This window comes from Rattus norvegicus, chromosome 4 (assembly GCF_021556685.1).
Source record: "Rattus norvegicus strain SHRSP/BbbUtx chromosome 4, alternate assembly SHRSP_T2T, whole genome shotgun sequence".
Lineage (NCBI taxonomy): Eukaryota > Metazoa > Chordata > Mammalia > Rodentia > Muridae > Rattus > Rattus norvegicus.
This window is the reverse complement of record NC_141537.1, coordinates 11,699,510-11,721,836: the sequence shown is the minus strand read 5'-3', so window position 1 is coordinate 11,721,836 and position 22,327 is coordinate 11,699,510. Positions and strand designations below refer to the sequence as shown.

At 54.4% G+C, this 22,327-nt stretch overlaps 1 protein-coding gene across 5 annotated transcripts in view; it reads right to left on the bottom strand.

The window, feature by feature from the left end:
* The window catches only part of Kcnh2 (potassium voltage-gated channel subfamily H member 2), a 32,140-nt gene extending 10,384 nt beyond the window's left edge, over positions 1–21,756 (bottom strand). For 2 of the 5 annotated variants that reach the window (XR_015685230.1, XM_087655653.1), the window contains exons 1-5: positions 21,579–21,756; positions 18,428–18,658; positions 2,911–3,075; positions 1,695–2,144; positions 948–1,159 (exon numbers count right to left, since the gene is read on the bottom strand). Coding sequence is in view for 3 of the 5 variants with exons in the window: in XM_087655653.1 (XP_087511779.1) it covers positions 948–1,159; positions 1,695–2,144; positions 2,911–3,075; positions 18,428–18,557 (957 nt within the window). In the remaining 2 variants the exon portion in view is untranslated. 5 annotated transcript variants of the gene reach the window in all.
* Positions 21,757–22,327: the final 571 nt, after the last annotated feature.

The window sequence follows — 22,327 nt, the reverse complement described above, 5'->3', positions numbered from 1 at the left end:
GCATACGCACTTTGGGTCCAGGAACGGGGCAGATGCTAAGGCACCCAGGTGGGACCCAGAGAGGGAGAAGAGTGAACCAGATAAAAGCTTCAGGGCAAGCGAGCGACATGTTCTGTAGGCAATGCAAAGGGGCAGGCAGAACCCAGAGAGCTAGAGGCATGGGAGTGTGGCCAGAAAGCAGGCCAAGGGAGCCCAGAGCTGGGCCGCTCCCTCACAGGGCACCCGCCATGGGGGCAGCCTAAAACAACAGGCCCCTCTTCTCCAGGAGTTCTCACTGCTAAGACTTCACCACTGCCAACATGCTAAGTTGCTGTGGTTGAGTAGGCAGTGGTCTTGCGAGCCACCTCACTGCTAGGAGGGACATAGCCAGAGGAGCCCTAAAAACAGGGCTCAGAAATCAAAAGCTGCTATTCTCTGATCCCTTGATAGCTTTTTACCCATTACAGGGCTCCCCACCCACCACAAGAAGGAGATCCTACTCTCCACACTAGGTGGGCATGGCAGACACCCCAGGCCATCTGGTATACCACCCTGGCCTACAAGAATCAAGACCATCCTGACCTTGACTTGTGAGGTCCTTTCCAACTGCAGCCGCTCCTATTGCCCCAACGACCCCCTCACATATATCTTTCTCATCCCTTTCGCTGCCCTCTCTCACCCACCATGGCCTTCCCAGTGTCTTTGTCTCAAGAGCCTCATCTTCACCTTGTACCACATACCCCATCCTGCCCACACCTGTTCATCCTAAAAGCTTCCTCCCTCCCTCTCCTGCAGCCTCGCTCTCTACAAGCCTTCTTATCTCAAACTCAAACACCCAACACCAGGCATTCTCCCCACAGCTTCCCTCACTGAGTAGACTTCCAACCCCCAACTTTCATCACAGCCTTGTCCCTCCTCCCCAGGTCCAGCTTCCCCTAAGGTGAGCAGAAAGGACCTTGGACACCTACCTGGGTGACCTTCTCGGTGACATTGTGGGTCCGCTCTTTTATCTTGGGTGCTATGATTTCCCGGTCACTGGTGGGTGAAGCCAGGAAAGGGTCGCCTTTGAGGTCCACAAAGTTGAGGGTGATTTGGGGTATCTTGCTAATGGTTCGGTAGCGCACGAGGTCAGAGTCTGAGGTGGAGTTAAGCAGGCCACTGCGCAGGGGGTGCATGGCCCCTGGGACGGAGACACAAAGCTTGGTCAGGTGGACAGGCCAGGGGCTGATGGGAAGCCAAGCCATTGACAGAAATACTACAATGACAAGGACCGAGGGGGTAGGATAACAAGCAGTGAGGTAGCTCAGAAGACCATGAAAACAAGCAAAAGCCTCTGGGTTTTAAGGAAACATGCCGTCAAGAGAAGAAGGCTGGAGAAAGGAATAGAAGAGATCAGATAGAGTTAGCCCTAAATCTCTCTTGTCTCTTCCCAGTTCCACAGCCATCCCTGTCCCCGGGTGTCCTGGGACAGCTAGCCCCTTGGGCCAGCAAGGACTCTGTGAGTGGAAGAATGTAATGGGATGGACGGACAGTTAATGGAGTAAAAGGCCACTTAATGAGATTAAATAAGTACTTAATGGGATTTCCATCTCCCAGACTCCCAGGCACCTAAGAGGTAGGAGGGAGAGAGGAAATGATGGGCCTGGGGTAATACAAGCTTGGCAGACAGACAGAAGCCCAGGGCTGGAGTAGGGATCCCAGGCCTGCACTCTCACCTGTACTAGCATGTCGGGGCGGAGGGGGCAGCGCCCCAGCCCGCATTGCCTCGATGTCATCTGCGGAAGACGCCCGGCGCACACTAGCGCAGCTCTCCCGTGAGCGTGTTCGGGCCAGACTGCAGCTGGAACCAGAGGCGTCAGGGTTAAGGCTCTGAGCTCGAGGGGACGGGTGAGGGCCTGGGATGCTGGCTACCGGTGAAGCAGACGCTGGGCCCACCAGTGCTCGCCTCTCTTCTGCAGGCCCAAGTCCAGCCACATGGTTGTCCATGGCAGAAACCTCATCCAAGGCCAGGGACTCACTGCTGGGTGCTGCCGGCGTCAGGTCCACATCCACCACCACTGCCCCGGGGGCTCCAGGACTGCCCGTGCTTCCTGTCCGCATGGGCGATTCCCTGGCAGTCAGTGCCAACAAGGCAGGCAGCTTCAGGCGGAAGGTCTTGGCCCGGCCTGTGGGGAAAGGGAGGTCTATGGAGTGCAGGGTGACCAAAAGACCTGGGTACCTAAGAGTGGGAGGCTCTCACCCCACCCCATGCACAGTACTTGATTCCCCAAACCCAGACAATTCTATCTAAAACTAGTCATCCGCTCCCCAGTTTCCATGACCCTCCACGATTCCACAACTGCACTGGTTGAGAGGGTAACACATTTAGAGACTGATTCATCCCTCGGGTAGCTCACTAAAGGTCACACAGTAAATGGGGACCCTGCCACCCAGCAGCCGGCATCCATAGGACTAGCTTCACTAAAACTCAAGAGATGAGCCTTGTTGTCACGACTCTGAAGAGAACTGTTTAATTAAACCCAAAAAAAATGGCTCCTGAGGAAAGCAGAGGACCTGAGCCTTTGTGCCAATCAGGGCAAATGTTGAAGCTGCTGTTTGCAGCCAAGGCCAGCAGGCTTCCTATCCTCTCTTCCATTAACCTCCACTCTTGGGACTTGGTCAGACCACAGAAGAGTTGAGTCCAAGAGACAGAGCTTTCTAATGAGCTGGTGGCTAGTGGTGCTTAAGCGAGCACCTATTATTCTCCAGGGTGCTGGGTGGGGATCTGGGAGGCAAGCCTAGAAGACATGCTCTGCCTGAAGAGCTGCTGCGTGGGTGTTTCTCCATCCTGGACAGACCATTCCTTGCACCCTCACACATGCATGCGACTCAGGGAAGCAAGACCTCATATCATGGATTCCTGAGCTGACTCAGGAGTTTGACTGCACTTACCAGAAGCTAGCCAGCTGGTAGAGGGCCCCCTGTGATTGGTGTCATGAGCTGGCGACCCTACCATGTCCTTCTCCATCACCACTTCAAAGTTGAGGATAAACATGATGACAGCCCCATCCTCATTCTTCACGGGCACCACATCCACCAAACACAGGAAGCAGCTCCCTGCAAGGGAAAGGCATGGGCCATGGTGACACCAGATCCTCCTCCCCAAGTGGGCAGGACACAAAGTGACCAGGAAGGACCTCTGAACCCAGAAGGGCCCATCAACTTCTACCACACCCCAACAGCCCACATCTACAATTCCCAGCCCTGCTCTGACCCCTGTACCTGGCTAGGCCAGACTGCAGCCAGTCCACACTTCCTCCCTCACCACCCATCTCATCCCTCAGCCTTCTTTCCCAGTTTCTCCTCTCACCTTCTCTCTCCAGCTTGTGACCATTTCTTCCTCCATGTTCCCATTGTTTCAATGTGCCTGTACTTTTCCCTCCTTTAGTCCAGCATCTCCTGCTTCAGCCCCAGTTCTAAAGCTGTTCAACATCCCTGTGCCTCGTTTTTCCTCACCTACAGAGTGGAATGGTAGCCATTCTCCCAAGAGTTGCAAGGATTCATTATGTCGACACTTGTATGTGCATATGGATGCTAAAGATAATTGGATACTGTATCCATTTTGTATGTGCAAGACCTGGCATAAGGACACTAGAGACAATTGGATACTGTATCCATCTTGTATGTGTAAGACCTAGCATATGGACACTAGAGACAACTGCATACTGTATCCATCTTGTCTCTGTCCTCTTTAGTCTCCAGGCACTGTGTGGATCCACAAATATGCAACTTGAAATTAAGAGTTTCAAAACTTTACAGCATTTTGGGGACTGCCAGTGTCTAAGCACACAGTCCTCTATGTCATGAAAGTACTGGACTACCTGGCAGGAATCAGGAACCCTGATCCCTCACCAGAGACCAAGAAACACTGCTATGAGATCTTTCTTTGTCCTTATTCTTGACTCCTTCTCTCCATCGCCCAGAGTCCTTGGAGCAGGCCAAATCATCCCACCAGCTCCCTCAGGCTCTCAGGAATACACAGTCCAATGCTCTCCATGTTGATTTCTGAACTGAGGTAGACTCAAGGTGAGTGACCCTTCCAAGACCAAGACAAGGGTCCTGCCTGCAAGAAATTCTCCTTGATGAATCAGAACGGCACAGTGACGTCCTGATCCTCTCATAGGGACCCAGGCAGGTTGCCATCTCTTGTTGATCATCATCAACCAAGGTTCCCATTACTCATCTGACTTCCCTGCCTTCTGGTCGGTGGTCACATTCCTTCTGAAGGGCCCGACACCTAGACTAACTAATGCACCTTGGAGGATGGTGACAGGCCATGCTGTCAATGGCACATGAAAAGGGAACTCAGGAAGAAGGAGGAGGTGGAAAGAGGTGGAAAGTCACATGGTCTCAGGAGCACCCTATCCACCAGCCTTAGCCTTCCACTTACCTTCCTGTCCTGGAGCTCCCTAGGTTAGTCTCCTTGCCTCTGACCCTCTCCCTTCCCCTCGTCCCTAGCCCAGCTGTCCAGGAGGGGTGGTGACTGGAGTCAGGGGAAAAATGGAACCTGGAGCTCACTTGATGCCTGTCAGCCAGGCCTGAGTGGTTGAGCACTGAAGGTACGGCCAGGCGTGAAGGGTGGGGCTCTTGGAGACACTGGCATAGAGACATAGTGCAGACATGCTGGGCAGGGGACTGAGACCACAGCAGATTCCAGCAGCTGTGGGTTCCCCAGTCAAAGGAGTGCCTCTGAAACCCACTCAGGCAGACTGGCAGAGGTGAGGGCAAGACCCAGGAGGAGCTAGTCAGAAGCTCTGTGCCCTACCCACTACCCCTGCACTCACCATAGCCAGGGCCCTCCTGCCCCTGCCTGAGGGCCCTGAGCTCAGGAGCTTTGCCTGGGTGTCCCTTTAGCAGCTGCTCTTGTCCCCTGACCTCCGGCCTCTGACACACAGCTGTGGTGTTGAAGCTGTGTGTGTGTTGAGGCGGGTGGGGGGGCTGGGCCCAGCTGGAGGCCGTTTGGCACCCAGACAGACAGCCTTGAGTTTATGCCCTAATATGGTGATGGCCAGCAACGGCCTGAGCAGGAACTGGCCTCCTCAGAACTATAGAGGGGCAGGAGACCAGGAGACCAAAGCCTGAGAGACCCCAGCACCTACCACCAAGAGCCCCAGAGATCCAGGCTCCAAGCCACTATGCTCACCAGGACATGTGTCAAAGAAGCCTGGAGTCTAGAACCAAGATGGCTCTTCCAGATGACTTAGGGGCTCTATCCCTAAAAGGGGCCAAGAAATTCTGACCTGGTTTCTTCAGCACTCTATCCCTTCAGCCTAGGCTCCTCAGTAAGAGAAACCACATGGCCCAGGGCCCTGCATCTCAGATAGCTACGTCAGACCTTGGCAGCTCAGACAGTGACCCTGGGTCCCTGCATCTGAAAATAAGTGTTTTTAATCCTCTCAAAGAGAAACTTCGAGCTATGCCCCTCTCACAGGACAAGCCCAATTCCCACTTCCAGACACACAGACACAGAATGCTGATGCTGCCCCCTTTGTCTGGAATTTTTCTTTTCAAGTCTCCTGTCGCCTAGAGGCCTGGCTGTTCTGAGGTGTGGCTTCTCGCCCCCTGCCCGCCCTACAGGATCACTGGTGGGAACAAACTGCAGTTCCACGCATGTGAACAAAGCTGAAGGCCGAACAGGCCCTCGCTGTAGAGCTGCCGTCTCACTGCCAACTTGGCGGAGTCTTACGTGACCTACCAGGTCACCAACCCCAGCTCTTTGGCTGGAAGTATGGAGGGGGCTCCTGGGGGTAAGAGAAGGGCAGCCAGGCTGGGGGCGGGGCCCACAGGTGCTAGCACAGAGAAAGTAGCCTATGGTCAGCTTCCGGCTAAGAAGAAAGGTCGTGAACAAGTGACTGCGGCTGTCCCCAGGGAGCCTAGGACACTGTCTACCTCCCTGACCTCTCCCCAAACAACACCCCCTCCTTCCCACTTCCTACTCGACTTTCAATCCCACCAGTGGTCCAGCTCATGTAAAGAAGAGGCAGCCTCAAGAAGGCCCTGGGGCCAGAGCTGGGCAAGGCTGCAATTCCACCCAACACCACTCTGTGGCAGGCACTGCCCACGTTAGAGGCAGGCAGCTCTTGGAGCACTCCAGAATGGACGGGTGGGACGAAGGGGTGGGGGTGGGGGCTGTGACACTGAATGGGACAGCGGGGAGCCCCACTCTCTTTCTCAAGGAGAATGTGGCACAATAGACGGGAGAGTCACCTTACAGAATGCTCATCTGTCATACAACATCGATCTCACCCACTCACTGGGCCAAAGTCTGGATGAAATGACAGCCTGGCCCAAGAAGAGACCTCTGCACACTCAGAAGAAAGAAAGATGAACCTTTTCAATTGGCCCCTGGGACCATCTGATTTAAGTGGTTAATACCAAAACATACCCTGATTCACACACACACACACACACACACACACACACACACACACACACACACACACAGCACCAGCCAGGTTCTAGAGCTACCATTTGGGTGGCGGGGCCTCCCTGCCTACTAAGCCTGTCTTTGACCTCTCAGGATAGAAATAAAAAGAGAACATCAGGCATGCCAGCACCCACATAGCTACAGGATCGGGTAGAGCCTTTGGTCATGATGACCCGGGCCAACCAGTCTCCTAGCAGCCTTCATGGTCATGCTGCTCACTGTAGGTCGCTGGGGTGGGGGTGTGCAGTCGAAGGGACCCTGGTGTGGCAGGTTCCACACATTCTGACTGCAGAAAAAGTCCTGTCACAAACCCTGGCTCGCTAGGATTCAATGCTACGTCTCACTAAGGGGTCCACTCTGGAGTAACGTCGCCCTGCCTGGCATCTTCAGTCACCCAACTCAGGCTTCCACTACATCAAAATCTAATCTCCCACCTCGGGGCACCACTGGCCCAGGCCTGCCTTAGCAGAAGTTATAGCTGGTGAGAGTCCAGAGAAGACCTACAGATGACCTGGGCAGCCTTGGGCAAGTTGGTGAGGTCAGGGTCCCACCTGTACAGTAGCAGGCTTCATGGCTTCCCCATTCTTCATGGTACCATTGAACATGGCACCACAGGTGAAGTATCTGGGACAGCATGACCAAGAAGGTGGCTCAGGTGCCTACTCTGACTAAGCCAGATGTTCAACCGGACCCTAATTTGGCATCTGGACAAGATAGAGCAAGACAGAACAAACCAGTGAGTGTGCCTGGGAAAATGAGGTATTCTGCCCCCAACAGTCAGGAGACCCTTCTCTCCCTTGCATTTGCTGTGTAGCTGCAGACAGGTCACCCACCTCTCTGAGCTTCGATTCTCTGTGCATACCACAGGGACAAGAGATTTCTGTTCTGGGTGCCAGATGAGGTGACAGATGGCCTTATAGAAGCATCTGGAGCTGTAATGAGGCAGAGTAGCAGGTCCCTGCAGGGAAGGTGACCTCCAGCACCCTCATCCCGGTTGCCTCCCTTGCCCCACTCCAAGCAGGAGGAGCTGTGCCAAAATGAGCCCAAAGTCACACTGAGGGCAGGGAGGCTGAGGCTGCAGTTGGCCCTGTCCGCCCCCCAGGCAGAGGCTGTCTCCGGAGGAGCGGCCCAGGGTTGCGCACTGTCAGGTTATATTTAGCCTGGTGGTGGCGACAGGAAGATGCAGCGGGAGCTGCTTCTGGCCAAGGGCCACCGTGTCGCTAACACCACTCTCATGGACAGCCAGGGGGGCTAGGGAAAGCCAGGGACATTGCAGGCTCAAGGGACAAGTGGGGGGGGGGGGAGTCTGAGAGGATAGCCAGTCAATGAGTCTGTGTACCTGTGTGAGAGCATGTGTATGCATGTGTGTCAGAAACAGAGACCAATCGTAGGCTCCTGAATCTAGGGACTGAGTTACACAGGGTCCTGGGGGCACTCCCCACCTGGCAGGCTTGGGAAGCCAGACTTCAAGTCTCAAAGAAACATCACCTCCAGACTCAGTCCTCCTGCCAACAATCTCTGTGTAGGGCCAGGGCCTCTGTGAGCATCTAATTTCCTGCTAAAACCAAACAGCCTACAGCATGCTTAGGTCACCTCACATTACAACTCCTCAAAAGACAACCTCCACCCAGGAAAGTTCGAGCTGGCTGGCTGAGCTCCGGGGTCATGGGGCCATGCTACCTCTTAGCTTAGGAGCGAGAGTATGAGAGAACTCAATGGGTAGTGTGCCCCCAAGCCTGACCATCAGAGCTTGATCCTTGATATCCAACCTGGTGGAGAGACCTGACCCCTGCAAAGCTGTCCTCTGACGTACACTAACATACCACGACACATACATACACCACAGCACACGTACACACTCATACCAGCACACATATACACTCATACCATTTATACACAAGTGTGTGTGTGTGTGTGTGTGTGTGTGTGTGAGAGAGAGAGAGAGAGAGAGAGAGAGAGAGAGAGAGAGAGAGAGAGAGGTTCCTCTAACAAGAAGGTAGGATGATGTCACACTGACCTGGGGAAGCTCCTCCACTCTAGCTGCAGCCTCATCAGATCTCTCCTGCTGCTGATTCCCTATTTCCTCCGCCCTCATCCCTCCCAGACCCCTCTACAGAGGGTCTCCTGAATCAGGCTGCATGGGTAGCTTCTCTCTGGGAACTCGTCCAATACCGTACCCTTGGCAGAGGCTATATCCACAAGCTGGCTTGTGAGGTGAGTTCCCCATCCCGGCCTGCACCAGGGAGACTGGTTTCACAGCAGGCGTTGAGTGCTTAGCTTTGGAAGGCCTGCAGGGTTGGGACGTGCAGTTTTGGCCACCTTCTCTCACCTTGCAGATCCAAGGGCACTGACCACTCAATACAGAACCACCCCCAATCCTAAGTAAGGATAAACAGAGACACAGTGGGAACGCAAGTGTTCTTTCCAACACAATATCACATTTGGTCATGAGTTAATATCCAACAAGATGGTGCCTAGATCTAAGTGAACTAGGACTTGCCTATTGTGCAAGTCCTGAGCCTTGCCCATTTCTGCCCGCTTCACTGTGACACTGATCCATGCATCTGCAGCTGCCACAGCGCAGCAGGGACACAGAGCTATCCCCATTCACTAGAGAATCAATCCTGTTTGTCCCCACCATCTTCCTGGGTCCTGTAACTGTCCTCCACCTTGGCTCCCAAACGCGAACACATCAAGGGCCTGGAGAGGCTATGTGAAATACGGCTCTGCCGTTGGTCTCCGAGCAGGCACAGCTGTCTGGTAATTAACTCAAGAGGACAATTCCCCACAGCTTATTCTCCCATAGGACACTGTGAAACACCCATAGCAAGTGCGTTTGTCAGTGAAGGTCCCCTGAAAAGTCCTATGGCACATGCAAAAATGGAGACATATGACCATGACACAAACACAAAAACTGATATTATTTGCAGGGTACAAAGTCGTCTCCTCCGAGAACCAACAACGTCACCATGTAAACACTAAGAGCTAAGACAAGAGCTCTGCCAGACAGATCAGCCCACAAAACACAGCTTCGACAGATTAGAAAGTAGAGTCAGAAAACAAGATGGCACCAGCAGAGTGGTCCAGACTTGAGACCCTAGCGCTCAAAGTCAGCCCTGGCTTCATAGTGAGTTTGAGGCTTCAGAAAAACAGGGAAAAGCCAGCAAGATGGCTCCGTGAGTAAAGCACGTGCTGGGCAAGCATAAGGAGCTAAGTTTGCCTCCCAGAACCAGCAGTGGAAAGAGGGCCAACTCCCCAAAGTTGTCTTCTAGCCTCAACAATCACCATGGCATGCATGATCGCATAAATTAAATGACTGTTTCGTTATCTGTGTGTGTGTGTGTGTGTGTGTGTGTGTGTGTGCGCGAGCGCGCACGCACGCGCATCTGTGTGAGTATCAATGACCATGTGCCGTGATCTCCATATGGCACTGTTTTGCCTCGGCACACACCTGGCTGTTGGCCCATGAGCTTCCCAGGATTCTGTCTCCACTTTCCATTTTATCTGGTAGCATATGATTACAGTTCTATGCTACTGTGCCCAGCTTTCATGTGGGCTCTGAGGATTCAAACTCGGATCCTCACACTTTCCCATCAAGCACTTTCTCCCCTGAGCCCTCACCCCAGCCACAAAATCTCTTCCTCAGTAGCAATGACTACGGAGTAGCTAGGGGTGATCGAGAACACTCAGGCAAGGAAACAAAACCTCAGAGCAATAAAACGCATGGAAACTCAATGGCCTGTAGAGATGGCCCAGGATCCTACTGAAACTTACAAAGCTGTTCATGCTCCTGAGCTAAGAGCAAGCCTAACTCTGATGGCGACTTTGGTGAGGCCGGCACATGGTGCACACTTGCAGAACATTCAGAAGGCAGAAGCAGGGTAATGAGCTCCAAGCCAGCCTAGGATACATCAATACTGACTCAAAAACACACACATGAGGCTGAAAGGAAGAAGGGGGAAAGCCAGGTATGGCTGTTTTCCCAGCCCCATTATAGCTGGCTGTTACTCCAAGCGGGGACAGGGGCATTACCACATCCAAGACCAGCCTGGGCAGCTGTATACATTGTGGGTGCCAAGCTACAATGTAAGATCTTATCTAGTAAATAAATAAGCAAATCCTTTTTTTTTAATTAAAAAAAAGTGAAAGAATTCACCTTTTTGGCCACTGAGACACGGTAAGTGCACTGTGTTTTGTGCCCGTCGTTGTTTTACAGTCCTGAGGGACACACAGACAGGTATTTGGGGCAGAATGCAGTGTTCAGAGGCAGATCCATGGTTACACAGCAAAGTAACCTGTGCTAAAGGTGCCCCACAAAGCGATGGAAAGAAACAGACTAGATGTGTTGGGAAAGTTGGCTCCTTACGTGGAAAAAAAATAAAACTTGATCCTTACTTGACACTGCATCCAAGGAGGGCTCAGTGGATCCAACACCCAACTGAGGAAGGTGAGCTCGGGGAGCCAGGGGGAGAGGCAGACCTGTGGGTCCCAGCCTCTGCAGAGGAAAAGGTCTCCAGTGGGACTTCAAAAGCGTGAGCGAAACTAAAACGCAATGATCAAACAGAGGCCGAGAGGGAAAGGTATTCAGGATTTGAACAAGGGATTGACCTCCAGAATGCACGCTGTGCTCATTTGTATTTCTAGAGTACACAAGCAACCCCTGGAAAGCCACGGGAACAAAAGAGAGCAGTCTCCAAGGAAGATAAGCAAAGGATACAATGGTGCAGTTGGCAGCAATGAAATATCACATAGCTGTCCAGCCTGAAAGAGGTGCTCCGGCTCACAAAAAGTCGAAGAACTCAAATGAAAGCAGCAAGCCCACAAGACTGACAAACGTTAGAAAAGGAGATGATGTTGGTGTGAGAGCATGAGCGTCTCCACTCAGGAGGCAGACTACAGGTGCACAATAGGGCAGCAGTTAGCTAAGAACCCCTCTTGTGACCCAGCAATTTCACTTCCAAGCCATGCAGTCCGCAAACCCTCTCACAGGAGTCTGGGAAAGCCTGGGTCAGATATCATTCAATGTGGCATTTTCTCTGGTGACAGAGAGGTGGAGACTATCTGGGGTCCTTCCCTGGGACAGGAGCAAGTAAGACAGGTAGATACGCGCTTCCGGATGGGAAACCACAGCCTGGATACTCACTGGTGCCAGCCCACCTGCACATACAGTCACGCTCCTGGGTAGAAAGAGTGAATACCAGGATGTAAGACACAGCACAACACCATTTGCATACATTAAATCCATACGGGTCCATCCAGTCAAAATACACATTTGGAAGAACATATGTGAAAATCATATTCATAGGGAGTGATTTGAATGGCTGCCTATAAGGAGTGCACAGAACTGAGAGGTGAGACAAAAAGAAAAGGCAGGCAAGAAAATGAAAGAGAGAAGCAACAGTGTGAATACGGGGCCTCCCTGACTTGAGTGGCTGAGCCAACGGGAACCTGGTGAGGAAGAAGACAGACAGACAGAGGTGCAGAGGACCACACAGCAGACAACCTTACTCCCCGTGGTCTTAACCGAGACCATGTAGTGCTGCCTGCCCAGTGGCCGTTAGACGGTCCCCTGCACAGCACACTGCTGCGTTGGTACTTGTCAGGGAGTGTTCTTCACCCACCATGCAGGGGACAAGTGATCCAATCCACTTCAGAAACAAGGGCCACCGAGGCCTTCAGATTCGAGTCAAACCCAGGCCTCCTGAGGCCTGAGCTCATCACACCCCGGAAACCGCAGCTTATGCAAGGTGGTCCACACAGGGTTGTAGAGTAGAGACAACTGGGCCCGAGGCCCAGTTTGGGTTTCCACCGCTAGGCATGTCCCTTAGCCTCCACAAGTAAGAGTTTCCCTTCCAGAAAATGACTAAGAAATTTTACCCATAAGAGGCCACAAAGATCAGCATTTACCCAAAGTCAAGTCACCTGAGTCTACCTAAGTGCCACCAGGAGCTGTCCCCTCCCGGCTGGCTGCGCGAAAGCTTCGTCCCCTCTCAGGCCTCCTCTGATTCCCTCTGCCTGCAGAGGCTATGAGGCCCAGAACACTCCCCCGAACTGTGATGCCTCCCACGCTCAACGGAGCAGGAGGGCACCCAGCTACTCCTCTGGCTCTCCACCCCCTCTTCTACCCTAGCGTTCTATCACCCCAAGGTTTTCATAGGATGGGACACTAAGGCCCAGAGATAAGAAATGATTTTCCCAAGGCCACCCAGTCCATAATCAAATTAGAAACTGCCCCAAGTCATCTAATGCCAAGAATAAGGCTTCAGCTACACAGTACTGCCCCGTTTGTCTATTCATTTAGCAAAAACATGCAGATATTAGCTCATACAGTGTACTAGGCATGTAGATACACACACACACACACACACACACACACACACACACACACACACACACACCAAAACCAAGCCGCTCAGCCTAGTGGGGATGATGGGTACTGTAAACTCATCGAGGGTCAAACTGAGGCAAGTATGGGTAAAGGGAGAGTGTTACCCAGGCTGCTGGGTAATTAATTCTAGGCCAGCTGACAAATGCCCAAGTCCAGAATACGGTCCTGAGGTCTTTAAGGACAATGAGGGGTGTCAGCTGGCACTTAGTCCAGTATCCCTCCAACTCCTCTTTAACTGTCACCCAGACCTCCCTGCATGTCACAGAGTCACATGGCCCTTCACCCATGGGGGCCAGATGCCACTGCTCTGTGGCCTGCACACAAGGTGGGAGGCAGGTTTTAGAGAAGGTCGGTCTCTGGTCAGTGAATGTTCTCTAGGAGAGGTGGTGGGCACCCTCAGGGAGGCTAAGTAGGAAAGGGCTTCCTTAGATCTCACTGCACAGGAAGCCACCCCAACCCATCCACCTTGCACCACCGAGAGAGCCCTCTTGCTGTTCCAGTCCCCCTCCCCAGAGCCCAAGGCCACTGTCAACTCTCCTTCCACCGACAGCTCTGCACAAATATTTACATAGTTCCTCTGGGGCTTTGGAGACACCACACACAGGAGCAGGAGGCTCCCTCCCGATACTGTCCAGGCCCAGGGCCTCTGAGGAAACAACACCTCTCTATACTCTGGGACAGGGACAGGAAGCCCTGAGCAGCTCAGGGTAGCTCACCACAAGGAAGCGAGGAGAAAAGTGCTTAGCAGAGACAGAGAGACAGCTGGAGGCAGGCCCTGACAGAAGCTAGCACTTGACCCAGGCTCCGTACTATTCCTGACCAGAACAACAGGGATGGATATCTGTGCTCCCCAGAAGGGAGCACACCTTTAATCTGAGCAAGGCCAGCCTGGTCTACCCAGCTAGGATTACATAAAGTTAAAAGTGGCTTGGCGGATAAGCACCCCAATGGCTTTGGCCCATGGAAAAGCCCTAAGTTTAAAGCCTTGGCTTCTCTTAGGAAGGTCCCAGGCTGCTTCCCATGGACAGAGCACAGAAACAGCTAAGCACTGACCTCCAACCTCTGCCTTCCCACTCAAAACCTCCCACTTCAGAGAAAGCATCTTTTCACCAACTCAGAGGACACATGACTGGGAGGTCCGGCTGGGTTGGTGTCTGATAGGGGAGAGAGCCACAGCAGGGGCAGAGCAAGTCCTCTGACTTAAGTAAAAGGGGAAAGAAGAAAAGAGAGAAGGCTGGGGCTGGATCGCAAAGGGTGACGGAATGCCCAAAGGTCGAAGGCTGGTCCCACCAGGGCCAGTCTGAGCACCTGGGAGACCAGGGTACAGCATCCAGCAAATGTGGAGGAGACACAGCACACTGGGGAGCTGGCCAGGACTGAAGGTCCCAACCCTCCCCCTCTGCCACAGCATCAGCTGTAGCAGTGGGGACCCTCTGACCTTGTTGCCATGGCAACTGGCCTACAGCTGGAGTGGAGAAGCCAATAGACTCTTCTCTAGAGACAACCCCATCTCCACCCACACACAGGCTCCTGGGGACACGGGGACAGAGAGACAGGGCCAGGACAGTCAAAGGTATGGTAAGACAGATAAAGCCTTTGAGACAAAAGATGGGGGATGGGGGTGAGTAAACAGCGCACAGGAGACACAGAAAGAAGCAAAAAATTTGGCTCCAGGATGCTGAAGGATCAGGAGAAATAGACAAAAGGAGAAAGAGGAGGACATGGAAGGGACAGAAGCGGGCAGGCAGGTCTGAAACAAAGGCAGAGAGTCCTGAGTGTGGAGAGGAAGAGCTGCCAAGAGGAGGGGGGCACAGCAGGCAGGAGGGGAGGCAGCAGGGAGGTGGGAACAAAGAGCAGAGACAAAAGGAGGGCCAGGGAGAGGGAGAGCTACATCTCCTCCACCCCCGCCATGGCAGTGTAGGGCAAGGTGTGTATCCAGCCAGCACCTGCTGTCTGAGGCACCCCCACAGAAATGTCACATCCTGCCAGAACCACACTACAGGGTTCTGCTGTTCACACTTCCCTTCTGATCCTGGGCCTGCCTCAAGGGGCATCAGCACACGGCCAGTGAACTGGGCACACTATGTCTCCTCCTCCACCCACACTCCCCCAGTCTAGCTTCCCTACCTCCCAGCAGCCCCGGCAACTAAATAATGGGGCTGTCTGGCTCCAGACCCTGAGACTGCACAGAGCTGCGTTAGAGGCTCCGACACAGCACAGCTGTCCCTAGAGGTGCCTGCCAGCAAAAGGTCCTGCCTCTCCATAGCCAACCTCCCTCCCTGAGGCCACAGCCCAAGAACCTACTCTCCCAGGGCTGGCCCAGGCAGACACCCTAGAAAAGGTTTGGACAAAAACAGGAGGTGGCATTAGCACACGCACGCACACATACACACACACACACACACACACACACACACACACACACACAGAGCCCAGGTCAGGGCAGCAAAGATGACATGCGGAACTTTTGTCATGAGTCAAAGGACAGAGAGGATGAAGAATCTGTCTGCATTGCCCTCAGTTTAGAATGCCAAGATTAGTGGGGCCCCAGGTAGCTGAGGTCCTAGGCCAAACTGTTGTCCACTGGGAGTTATCTGAACCCCATGGAAACTAGGTGAGAAGAGGCAGGAGACAGCAGCTCGCATAGGGTTTCCTAGGTCACAGCCCCGTCTGGAGTAGTAACCTGGAGGAGGCAAAAAGTTTAGGCTTGCACAGGGACCTGGATGATAGACCCACTGCCTTCGTGGATACACTGGTAACAGGACCTCCACCATGCAGCCCCTCTCCACCTGCTACCCAAATGGCTAGACTAGGTGGTTCTCAAAATTCCCCAAGATTCCACAACAGTGCCTTTTCAGGACTCTCCCAAAGGGGTCAACATGGGCCAAAAAGACCCACACTACTTGAGAAGACTACAGCCATGCTACAGCCAAAGGCAAAACCAGTCCAAGCTCTCTGATGCCAAATCCACAACACAAACAGTACCCACTGTGGAACTGGAGTGTGGCTCACTTCGGGAAGACCCTGCATATGAGCATTTTCTCAGAAGTTCAGCACCCAGGCCAAGACTAGTGACACAGGGTTATCATCCCAGCTACTGTGGAGGCTGAGAAAGTTCAAGGCCCACCTAGGTTATGGGGTGAGTTCAAGGCCAACCTGGACAACTTAGTGAGCTACTGTCTCAAAACAAATTAATTTAGGCCCAGATGCAGTGATGTACACCTTGAATTCCAGCACTTGGGGCCCGGAGGCTGGCAGATCGCATTGAGTCAAAGCCAGCTATATCTACATAGTGTAAGACCCTGCCCCACACACAGGAAAAACAAATGAGAGAGGGAAGGGAGGGAAGTGGGGGGGACACACAATGCACTGGCAAGACGGCTCGGCAGATAAAGGTGTTTCCCATACAAGCCTGACAACCTGAGTTTGATCCCTAGAGCTCATGTAAAGGTTGAAGGGAAAACCAACTCCATAAAATTGTCCTCTGACCTCAAAACACACATATGCTAGCACTTGCTTCAATCACCTACATCCCTGGCCTTGATCCCCATTTCTGAAGCAGAAGAAAAAAGGAACCCCGGCATCCCAAGATCCCAAGCAAGCACTGACGAAGAATTGTGGAAATCAATTGATTTGGCTGGTGGGAACTCCCACGTGACACCCGACCCCAGTAGTTAGGTGCTCATACGTGCACATTCGCCCGTGGTCTGGAAACTTACATTTGTATTCGTGAGAGGCACAGACAGCCTCTTTAGTTCTCTGGTGTCCTTGTGGATGCATGATACACAGCAGAACAGCATGCCCTGGCTCTGGTGAGACAGACATGAACTCCACTCCAAGCACCTATGCTTTCGATCGGTTGGCTCAGGGGACATGCTAAGTTTCTCTAAGCTTTAGTTTCACCATCCTTAGGAGCTAAAAGGTGGCATGGACAGGTCCAAACACCCTGGGAATAAAATTTCAATTTCCCAGGAAGCAAATGGCCTCCTCAGAGGAATCCGGCCACCAACAATGGATCATTGGTCAGTGACAGCCCTGACTTAGGAAGGGTAAGTCTGGGGCTGAGTCAGCTCCTGGGACCTGGCTACAGGAGATAACAAGGCCAGAACTAAGCTGGTTTCTGAAATTCTTCAAGGTCTCACTAAATATAGAGAAACTAATGTAATAGCCAGTCAGAAGTGTACTAATGTCACTGATTTGCCCCTAGTAATTATATTAGAGGTTACCTAACCCTTCTAGAAAATTCCCCTAACCTTGTATAAAAGGTGGCCTTCGAGCCCCTCAGGTCTTTGCTATTTTGGTGACAGTTGACCCCATGCCAGTAGATTCTGCAGAATAAGTGCTCTTTGCTTTTGCTACTGTTTGAGTCCAGGGTCTTCCCTCAGGGACTCTTGGACCCTAACAACATCAGGGATACTGTGAGGATTACACAGATCACACAGCCAATGATCTTCCCATCACTTTATCCCCTACATGCCTGTGAGCCAGAGCTGCATTTCGTGCGAGCAAACTCTCCAGCAAAGGGCCACTAGTGGTGCTCGCCCTCCGAGTGTCGACCAAAGACATCACGGGCTACACACCTGCAAAGGAAGCCCCTTAAGGAAGCCACCCTGGAGCATGCGCATCAGAGGCCTGATGCTCATAGGGCCCATTTGCCACAGCAAGAGACCGGGTGTGCTCATTGTGACTAGGTAACCAGCTCCCTGAGAGCAGGAATTTTGCCTTTCCTGTAGGCGCTCTATGTTCAAGAGTTCAGCTCTGAGCTGGGTTCCAGGGACGTAGTGAAGCTTATGAAATACTCATTGGTGAACGACAGACTTCTGGAGCCCCTTCTGAGCCCTCCAAGACCCACTACCCCACCACTTCACCGACCTCCCTGAGCAGAGCCCACCCAGCTGCACAGGCCTAGTGAGAGAACAGCTCCACCCACCCACTGTGTTTATCCGCTCTCCACTTTGCTCTCCGGAAGCCCAGAGCAGCTGGCTTGGGAGGTGGTGGCTGAGTGGAGACACCTGCCTAGGAGGGAGTTGAAGGGAGGGGCAGGGTGTTCTGCAGACCAGACAAAGGGAACTGAGGTTGTAGGAAGAGGTGTCATTGAGCGCAGAGAGAGGAAAGCAGAAGATGGCAGCAGACACAATCCTTCTGCCCCGCGCTCCATATCTTCCAGAAAGTCACCAGGCACAGGCTGCCCTTCAGGTAGCTAGAATCCTGTGGCTAAGAGCCAAAGCTAGCCCTACCTTGCCTATTACCACCATCCACACATGCACCTATCATCCCAGCGTAGTCAAATGGAGGACCCCTTATAATGACACCTGCCAAGGAGTAAGGTATGAGAGGTGCCAGATCCCTTTAGCCTTAGTACCTCCAAGGCCATCCCGAATGACCACCCACCAGAGTTAAGACCTAGGCACACCCGCTCCCAGACATAGGGCCACGCCCACGTCTGGGGGTCCCGCCCCCAAAGGACCCGCAAAGTTCGCCAGCTTCCAGCAACTACAGATCCCACCCACTGCCCACCCTCCCACGCCCGCGTATCCACGCTCGTTCTCTCGAGGCCCGGCCTCTCGCCACAGCCACGCCCCGGCCCCGCCTACCATCTTTCCGGTAGAAGGCGATCTCCACTTTGCGCTCCTCCGCGCCCAGCAGGGCCTGCGCGATCTGCGCGGCGGCACGGCGCTGCGTGCGCGGCCCATGCAGGAAATCGCAGGTGCAGGGCCGCTGCATCACCTCGGCCCGAGAGTAGCCGCACAGTTCGCAGAAGCCGTCGTTGCAGTAGATGACGGCGCAGTTCTCTACACGAGCGTTAGCGATGATGAACTTGCGGCCTGGGGGGAGGCGGGGATGAACGCGCACGTGAGCGGGGACACTAGTTTCGGGGGCTCCCGGCCCTTCCCCACATTCGCTCGTCACACACTGCTGTCCGACTCTCCCCCCGCACCGGGAAGGGGTGCCTAACCCCGGCTGAACGCAGCTGTGCACAGACACAGGTGACTCCACCGGGCCTGGCCTCGCGACACGCCCCCTACCCCCTGGCCCGCGGGCTGGCTGCGTGGCTTTCCCCGGGCAGAGAGCCAGCGGCCAAGGCTGGCCTGGGCGGGTGTCAGCAACGCGTGTCAGCAGCCGCGGCGGAGGGATAAACACAGCCTGGAAAGGGAGCCTGGGAAGGACAGGAGATGGCGGCCAGCCTCCCCTTTGCACCAGCTCCTCTGGCTTCTTCCTCTTGATAAGGAACTCTTCCTAGAAAATTAGTCCCTCAAATACCGTTAGATTCCTCTGGTCAGGGCCTACTATGACTTCTGCACCTTATCCGCAGGCAGGCAGAAGCTGAGGAGTAGGTAAACCAGCGGATGAAGGAGTGAACTTGCAGACCTGGACAACCCAGCAAGGTAACTGTTAGTGTGGTCATTTTATGGATGAAGAAACTGAGGTTCAAGAGAAGTTCATCTCAACGGCCCTGTTGAGCAGTTCATTCATAGTGAATCCAGCTTTTGAATATTGTCTGGCAGAAGGACAGCTGAGGGTCACAGGCACACGTCCAAGGTCATACAGAGCAAGGAAAACTACCTGCAGCTTCACACCCTGGAACTCCCCAGAGCCCAGAGGGCAGCCCAAGACACTGGCCCACTTGCGGAAACCAAACCTGGGAAAGATTACCACCTCTAGGGATACAGAGCCTTCCTCTGTGACCCCATCAAAGCGAGTCCAATAGACCCACCTCAGCTAAACATGGCTCGCCCATCCCACACTTGAGCTAAAGGCCAGACAAGTCAGGGCAGCCTCAGGGCATCTCATTGTGCCTGAGTGAGATGTTCGAGGGATAGGTGCCTTCTATAAACAGAAACTCTGTCCATTTGGGCCTTTAATGCTGGGGTGTGTGATTGAAGTTGAACATCTCCTTCCCTCCTCGCTATGCAGTCTTCGGGCTGCAGCCCTGTGTAGTCCTGCAAACCCCAGACGGCTGGCTGCATCAGGGAGCCTACCACCTTCTGCCATCTTTCCCCTGCCCTCCAGGAAGTTACTTTTGAGAGTTGGGTCATCTTTAGGTCAGTTCCCAAGGCCTTTTGGAACTCCCAGGCAAGCATCAACTCTAGGTCAGAGCTTGCCCTATGAAAAGAACTTCTAACTCTGCCCCCCACCCGACTCAGCGGTGGATGGCTGAGTACCAACCACCCACAGGAGAAAAGTGACCCCTTCTCCCCACTCCCAGACGAGGAGAGCAGACAAGTTCCTTTGAAGTCAAGCCCTACTCTACCTCACCCGTGACTGAAATCCTAGAATACAGATCCTGAGGAGACCTCAAAAGCCCTGTGGTTTATCACCAGATTCAAAAATGTGGAAACTGAGGCTTAGAGTAGGAAGAGTCACTCAAGGTCATCTGGCAGTCAGTGGCAGAGGTGGGGCCAGAAGCCAAGCCTCTAGGACTGAGTCCAAGATCTTCTCAGATTCTGCTGTGCCTACCGAAGGTAGGAAAAGAAAGCCTGAGGGCCTGCCCCCTGCCCTTAGCCCTCCCCACCCCCTCAGGATCACCCTGTTCTCTGTCTAGGGACAATGCTGCCCATCCAACTGACCCCTCCCTCCAACCACAGTAGAGCACACATTGTCCTGTGTGCACAGGGTCACTGGCAAGGAATGTCACTCTCCCGCTCCAGGGGCCCTTTGCAGTCACACCCTCTGTGGTACACACACGAATCCTTGAGGCAGGCACACCAACACCAAACATTCACCTAGCCTAGGACACATTTCTGGAAGTCTCTCGTGCCAGGTCCGAATAAGGGGAGCTGTAATGGCCCAAACCCAGTGGGGTTTGGGGTAGCATCCGCAGCAGGAAAACCCACCACACTGGAGCTCCATAGCCAGCTTCAGGTATGCAGCGCCCTCTCAGCACCCGACCCACAATCTGGGGACCTGCTGGAGAACCCTCTCCACTGTCCGTGCAGACTCAAAATTCATGAGTGACATAGGGATTTGGCCATATACTTGTCACAGGCTCAAGAGCAGATCTGGTCACTGATCCTACACCCTTGGCTTCAGTCTGTCACATACAACACAGCCAAGACTGGATCATGCAGTGTACTTTTAGGGACCAGCAGCTTGGGTCATAGACCGTCCTGTGGGAGCACACACAATGCCATAAACTCGGGACATTTAGAGTTGGAAACACCTACGTATCTCATCCCACCTCCCTTCCCTGCATACTCCAGGTGTCACACACACTCTCCGACCCCTAGCTGCAACACTAGGCCCCTTGGTCCTATGCCAGTGATCCCCTGGCACCAAGCCTTGTCCCCTCGGCTCCTGGTGTAAGTCTCAGGGCCCACCAGCCCCTACTGACTCACATTTTGCACTGCACACGGCCCGGGCACGCCCCCCATCCACACTCAGCCTGACTGGACCCAGCCCCCAAACCCCCTCCCCGCCTTGCCCCCTCCCCCACTCACTCTGGCCCTCAAACTTGCGGATGATGGTGTCGAGGAAGGTGTTCTGCGGCGCGACGTGGCCCCTCCGCACCGGCATCCTGAGCCCATGGGCGGGCCGGGCGGGCCCCCACCCACCCTGGCCCGGCCCGGCCCAGCACTAGGCTTCGGGTGGCCTGGCCGGGCCGTGGTCTCCGCACCCCGCGGCCAAGCTGAGTGCGGGCGGGGCCGGAACTGGACTGAGGGCGCGGGATTCCCGCTCCGCTTAGCGGCTGCCGGCGCCGGACCCCGGGCCGGGCCTGAAGCTGCTGGAGCTGCGGCGCCGGCACACCTGTCTGTCGACCCGGGCTGGTGGTGCCACGGGCCCCGCTGCACCTCGTCCCTGCGCCGCTCTCCGCCTGCTCGAGCGCCGGGCTCCGGGCTTTCGCCTGCCCGCCGCCGCGCCGACAGCCGCTCCAGCGCCCGCGGCTCGGGCAGTGCCTGCGGCTTGGTCCGGCGGCTGAAGGGTTAATGCGGCGCGCGCCCCTCCGGCTCCGGCCCCCGCCTCCCGGCCCCCTCCTGTCGCCGCGCGCCGACAGCACCGCCCTCTCCCCGCCACCCCGAGCGCCCGCCCTTCTCATTGGCTGAGCCGCGCCGAGCGCTCCCCGGGTCCCAGCCCCTCGCTCGGCTCCCGAGCCCCCGGGACTCGCGCTCCGCCGAGAGGGGGAAGGGACCTTTAAGTGGGGGAACGGCGAGGACAGGTGCGGCGGTCGGTATGGAGGTGACCAGGGAGAGGGGCATAGAGATACCGCCCCCTCCCATACTCAGGACTGAGAACCCCGATTTGATGGGACAGGACCAACCCTTTATCCCTTGCTTCCCTACTGCGCCTAGGACAGGCTGAGTACACACAGCTTGCTGTCAGAATCTGCCGTGGGTGACCGGGTTGAGTGAGGCCTAGGCTCTGAGATGAGCCGCCCCAGGACCAGGGGAGAGCCAGGAAATGTAAAGAACTGGAAATGTACTGTAAAAATGTGAGACAAGGATGGGTGAACCGAAAGAGAGGCACGCCCTCCCCAATAGCCCCTGTCTCCAGGCGGT